This window comes from Arachis duranensis, chromosome 5, assembly GCF_000817695.3.
Source record: "Arachis duranensis cultivar V14167 chromosome 5, aradu.V14167.gnm2.J7QH, whole genome shotgun sequence".
In the NCBI taxonomy this organism is placed as follows: domain Eukaryota; kingdom Viridiplantae; phylum Streptophyta; class Magnoliopsida; order Fabales; family Fabaceae; genus Arachis; species Arachis duranensis.
In genome coordinates, this window is record NC_029776.3 from 25,266,048 (window position 1) to 25,272,621 (window position 6,574).

General features: G+C 29.0%; 1 protein-coding gene across 2 annotated transcripts; it reads right to left on the reverse strand.

The window, feature by feature from the left end:
• Window positions 1-4,062: 4,062 nt before the first annotated feature.
• On the reverse strand, window positions 4,063-6,252 carry LOC107488870 (protein RICE SALT SENSITIVE 3). 2 transcript variants are annotated; one of them, XM_052262245.1, is made up of 8 exons: window positions 5,955-6,252; window positions 5,832-5,882; window positions 5,665-5,732; window positions 5,514-5,571; window positions 5,320-5,425; window positions 5,192-5,233; window positions 5,028-5,084; window positions 4,063-4,948 (listed from the first exon to the last, which is right to left on the reverse strand). In XM_052262245.1, exons 1-8 carry the CDS (start codon window positions 6,092-6,094, stop codon window positions 4,346-4,348), a joined length of 1,125 nt encoding a protein of 374 aa, XP_052118205.1. In that variant the 5' UTR covers window positions 6,095-6,252; the 3' UTR covers window positions 4,063-4,345. The 2 variants fall into 2 exon arrangements, with proteins under 2 accessions (XP_052118205.1, XP_015965131.1); XM_016109645.3 differs by having other exon boundaries at window positions 5,514-5,732; window positions 5,955-6,134.
• Window positions 6,253-6,574: the final 322 nt, after the last annotated feature.

The window sequence follows — 6,574 nt, forward strand, 5'->3', positions numbered from 1 at the left end:
CGTTTGAATTTTTTTCATCGTAAACTGATTTTTAAGTCAATACAATAGTATAATCTGATCATGCATACGTTATTGGGAATGGATCTTCTTAATTGTTAAAAAAAATTAAGAAAGTAAAGTATGATTTTTAATCTTTAATAATTTTATATGGTTTTTTTTGTCTCACTTATAAAATTAATGTTATTTTTTTGGTTATTAAAAAAAATTAAGAGATCATTTTCATACGTTATCCACTTCGTGCTTGATGGATCAGCATTCAAATCTATATAGGTTACTTATACCTAGGTATATATTTTCTGTTTATTGGTTTGCAAAGTTTTGAAACTATCTGATATTTAATTCGAGTTTATTATATTTTAAACTTTTTTTATAGTTAATAGTTGGTCTATTTTTTTTTGTTTTTTTAAGGGTTTATCTAGGAATATGTTAAGATTATAAATTGAAAAAGTTTTTATTAAAAATATAAAAAAATTATTTTTTTTAATAAATATGTTTTGTATCTATCTTGTGTTCTAAAGGGCACATGTTAGTTAAATTTTTTTTAAAAAATTTTATTCCTCTATGGATTATCCCAATTCCCAACCCTAAAAATCTGTACCACCACTTCTGTCCATCCTCTTCTAGTCAAAAACCAACCACCATCATTCTCATCCACTGCCACTATCCTTTCCATCTCCACACCATAACCACCCTAAACCCTTGACGCCAACTACTGGTCACAACTCTTCCCCCGGAACACTATCACCTGTTGCACCCATCGCCCACTGCACCACCTCACCTACCACCGCTAATGCTCCCAGATTTGGCAGCGGTTCCATTGTTGTTGCCAAGCCCATATAGATGGAGAGAAAGACAATAGGTGGAAGGAAGAAAATCAAGGAGAGAGGAAAGTGACAACAATGGTGAGAGGTGGAAAGACAAAAGTGAGGGAAATTAATTACTATTCATATTTTAAAGATGGCTAATCTATGGTGTCTATAATTTAGTGTCTAAATTTTGCTTAACTTTTTTTTAAGTAAGTTTTGAATTTTTAAAAATTATTTATTTTTATATCTTTTAAATTAAATATTAATTTTTATTTTTTTTAATAAATAAACACCACATTTTAGGTACTATAGCATTCACCTTCAAAGATATGCATTCCAAATTTCCAATGAGGATAATGTTAGTTTTGGTCCCCAATCTCATGGAGAAAGTCAATCTCATTAGTGTGCATTTAATATGTCATATTAACAATTTAACATGGTAAGATAAGCAATTCTATATATAAATGGCCTTTTATTATTGTTTACCCGGAATGATCGATTTCAAGAACTTTTTTCCCGTATTTTAAATATTTTTCTGCATTACTTGTATTTAATTCTCTAATACCTAGCAGGAGTAATATTTAATGGATCGAGTACCCAATATAGAGGTCATGATTAATGAGAGTAAACATGGAGATAATTAGAGTTTATTGAGATAATTTTGATCAGGATAAGGATATTTCAATATTATTTTTCCAAAATGATCATTTTCCAGTTGAAAAATGTCTAAAAATGACGTTTTAAGATTATATTAATAACATCAATGTGGGTTGGTCTGAGTAGTAAGTGGCTCACTATGGCTTAAACATTCTCATGTGAGTTGAAAACTTATGAATATAGTTATTCCTGTTGAGAGATTCTCTGTTGGGACTCATGTACTATATATCCCAAATTCTGTTAGGTACCAGTAAAATCTAACATTATTAGAAACTTAAAACTTTTGTTATATATATCTTCGGTGTAGGTACTAAAATCAAAATTTAGAACATGCATGCGATGTTCCAAAGATGTTCCAACGATAATGATATTAAATCTCTTATTTAGCATTTTCATGTCACACACTCATAATGAGTTACTTTAAAACTGATGGAATAAATATTTTTCAAGCTTCAAACTTTAACCTACTATATGAAAAGTGGTTTCTGGATTTTTGCACATTATTTTTCACATGGATTAAATGGATATCACTAAACTAAGAATTAAAAATATGTTACTTCAACTTACACGTTTTAAAGTTCATAAATTTTGTTATATTGCTTGAGAAGGAAAAATTCAATCTCGTTTGCTACTGTCATGTTTGAAAGATGATATAGGAAACTTAGTAGTGCAAATTCACACACATTATGTGTGGCTTGACATTATTTAGCACAAAATCTCATATCAAAATTTTAAAACAATAATATTTGGGAGGCAAAAAAGAATTAATCAAAACAGTTCAAACTTATTATATTTAGTATTTATTAATTATCATTACAATTAATTGTTAAATAAAATAAATTTAGACTGTTTTTTTTGTCTTTTTAGCATTATGGTTTTTAAAATAAGTTTAATTTTCTGCCTTTGTCATGCAAAGTTTGAAGAAAAATAATGAATGGAAGCTAAAAATCCGGCCCGGTAATTATCGAATTTAAAATTAATTGAAGTGACTAATTATATAGGTATGCATACATGTAATGTTTTAGTAATACGAAAATTTAAAAAACGAGGGGGAAAAAAAATACACGCATGCTGCTATTTTCAATGAGAGTTCTTATATTATATTATATTATATTATATTATAATGACTATGTGTGAATACATCTTTGATAAAAAGGTGTAAAAATTAATAAACTTCAGAATAAAACTATATATAGACACACACACACATTTGCCCTCATTAAAATTAAAATTAATTTTTTAGAAAAAGGCCACATAAATATTTAGAGTACAATGATGAATCCAACATTGACAGTTTTGGGTAAAATCTGTACGAATTACAGCAACACAAGTGAACCCAATTTTACTCTCTTAATTTGGACAAAACGTTGAATGCATGCAGCTCCTGTCGTGCCTGCACACTGCTGCTATTGTAATCCATTTGTAAATATATTATTGCTCCTTCAAGTAATTTTTATTTTTCATTTTCATTGTTATTTTTTTAAAATATATTTTTAAACTAATAGAAAATTTATTTGGATATAATTTTTACATCCAAATTCCAAATACATGAATTTAGAATATTAAAAAAATGATAATCACAGATAAAAAGATGATTGAAAGCATATTTAGTGTGTAATAATAAAACGGCAAATAAAATTAGCTAGCTACTACGTACATCCCTTGTCCTCGCCAACCACATTATTTTCAGCCCACTGTAACATTTTCACCTGTACAACAATAGCATAAATAGTTTTCACTATATAGTGTATATATATACACACAGTACCAAAAAAAGTGTTACATGTACTATAGTTTAATTTTTAATATTAAAAATAATTCATAAAAAAGTGAAAAAAAATAAAAAATTTAATATTATATACAAAAAGTTATGTAAATGTTATTTTTTATGAGTAATGTCAGAAATTAAAATTTTCAATTAACATTAGTTAACTTTGTAAAAATTATTTTGTATATCTTAACTTTTAGATTCTAAATTATAAATTCTTAACTTTAAATTTAAAAAAAAATATTTAAAATTAAAAAATAATTAATATTAACTAATAAAAAATTAATTTTTATTTATATATATATATATATATATTTGATAGCCTTTAGAAAAAGATAAAAGAATTATATTATTTGAATTATAACTCGTTATCTGAGAATATTATGTTATATATGATAAATTTTGTCTTTTTAATATTACATGCAGTGCATATATGAGTACATATATATATGTATAGCACTGATACATGATACAGCTATGCAATAGTTTTACAAGAGAATCTTTCTTCCTCCTTCATCCTCTCTTAGTTAGCTACCGTTATATATAACTACAATAACTAATATAGGAGTTTGAGCATGCATGTTATCTTCCTGTTTTGATGGACTTAAATTAATTAATTAAGCACGTTGACATATATATCGTATATATAATTAATTAGTTAACCTAGCTGTGACGCTTAATTACATCCTTTTAGGCGTTGATCTTTTAAGGTACATTAATTAATTGGTTGCAAGATTCGGTGTGTGACTAAATGTTGATGCTATTATCCCTCACACACACGCACAGATATACTGACATCATAATGAGAGCAGGTTCAGAATGAAGTGCACACGCATGCATGAAAAATGAAATGAAATGAGAGTTTCTTATTAGTACTTCAATCATATACATATTAATGTAGAAGCATCTAGAACACTCAGTAATCTAATAATCATTATTTTATTATTATTATTATTACCATCATCATCAACAATAACAAAACCTAGTAACACTTGAGCTAATTAATTAAAAACTCATCATCATATATCATACTCTCACTACATTATATTATAGGTTAGGACTAGTATTTTTCATATTCCACTAGCTAATAACACTCATCACCATATATATTATATCAGAATGCATTATTATTATTGGCTCCACTACTAGTTACATTATTATTATTATTATTATTATTATTATTGTTATTATTATGATGATGGAAATGGTGTTGTTGTTGATGATGATGATGATGATAGGCTTGATGCATGGAACTGCTACTCTCACCAACATCAAGCTCAGGCCTATAAACTTCATCATTATCAAGCTCCTCTTTTGCTACAACTTTCTGAATCCCCATCAACTCCAACGCCCTTTGTTCTTGTTGTGATTGTGGGGGAACCACTGAAGGAAGCTTAGAAAGAAGTGCCTCAAGGCTACTCATTGATGGGGTAATCTTCAATGCCATGGTGCTGTTGCCATTGTTGAAATGATGATCATAGAAGAGTTCAGCTGTTGTTGGTGGTGTTGGTGGAGGGATAACTGTTCCTTGGAAATGATGATGCCAATGATGATGATGATGATTAACATGTTCTGGGATGTTACCATATCCAACTACTCCTTCAACTTTGTAAGGGTATGCAGAAGATGAAGGGTGTGGTAGAAGAACTCCTGGTATGCTTTCTATGTAGCTGAATTTCTTCCTCAGTAGAACCACATAGCTCAAGTCCTCAATCACCTTAATTCATTAATCATTAATTAACTACAATTACACACTCTAATTATTTCAAATCATATTTATAGAGTAGAGACACAACCTTGTGAACTGCTCCCAATTGAACAACACCTTCTCTTACAGCAATCAGAGCTATGGTCTGCATCAACAAACAATGAAGATCCTATGATGTAGACACATGATGAATATCAATGTTTATTTATTATTTTCTTATCATCATAATCATCATATATAATACTAAGCTACCTTTATTCCAGATTGGAACTGTGCTTCCCAAGTCCTAGGATGCTGTAATTAACAATATAATTAAGCATGAAATCATGAAGTTGTAATTATTGATGAATTAATAATTAATGAGTAGTAGTATTATTAACTGAATCAGCTGAATTATGCCACGCTGACAAGAAGTTGATTTCTTGTTCATTAGGCTCTTTGTATATCCATTTGTGACTGTGATCTGCAGCAACTTTCCCTATCAACCTGCACTTATTCAATTCCACCCATCACAATAATAATTAATAATTAATAATTGTATTACTGATAATCACATAACATAACACATACATACCCTTCACCATAGTTATAGATCTCATGTGACATCTTGAAGAACAGCTCTGGTTGCAGGCCTTGGTAGGGTTGGAACTCACAGTTACCATAAACAGAAGAAGAAGAAGAAGAAGAACCATTATTATTATTATTATTATTATTAGGACAATCACCAGAGTTTATTTCAGGTGCTGCTGCTGACGCTGCAAAGTTGCAGAATCCATCTTCCCACACCAATATCCTAATAATAATATATCATAATAATAATTATTATTATGATTATTTTTTAATAATCATGAATTATATTCAACCAAATACATATATGTAAACCTTAATTTACCAGTTCCTTCTGTTTCCTCTTGATCTATCATAAGCCCCTTGACCCTCCCACCTATACAACAAATTAAGTAAAATAATAATGAATTAAAAACAGAATAAAAAGTAAAATCTGTGATCCTCTTACTTTGGTGGAGGGTAGTTTCTGGGGAGGATCCTCCAGAAAACAGCATAGACCCACTGAGAATTGTCATGGATGCACAAGCTTCTAAGAGTGTGTTGAAGAAGATGTGTAACCGCCAATGGAGTTAGATGTTCTTCCATCATATATCAAATTAAATCAAATCAAATCAAATCTCTTAATCAATAGTAGTAGTAGTAATGGGGGGAACTACTACATACATACATCTTCTTTATATAATAAGCTTAGCCCACCAACATGGAAAAGTGAAAAAATCTCACATTTATTTATTCATGAAGGGAGGGAGGTGAATTGAATGAACCATATAGTTCTCAATTTATTTACCCTAAATTTGTATTGTTGGGGGGCCCCCCTATACCAACTCCTTTTCCCTACTCATTTTTATTATTTTTCAATATTTGAAAACAACCAAACCTTACCCAAATTCATGAATCATCTATCACCACCAAATGCCAAAACTAGAAAAAGCTTTTCTCAATTTTTAATAATATATATAATTAACAAAACTTTTAAATATCTTATTATATATACTTGATGAAATCGCAAAACATCATATATAATTTATTTTATCTATCCTATTATGTATGTATAAAAAATGAACTATT

Coding starts and splice junctions, on each gene's coding strand:
- LOC107488870 (XM_016109645.3), bottom strand. CDS start 6,094: ATGATGGAAGAACATCTAACTCCATTGGCGGTTACACATCTTCTTCAA. Junction 5,733..5,831: donor AGAGGAAACAGAAGGAACTG/GTAAATTAAGGT, acceptor TATTATTATTAG/GATATTGGTGTGGGAAGATG. Junction 5,085..5,191: donor AGTTCCAATCTGGAATAAAG/GTAGCTTAGTAT, acceptor TTGTTGATGCAG/ACCATAGCTCTGATTGCTGT.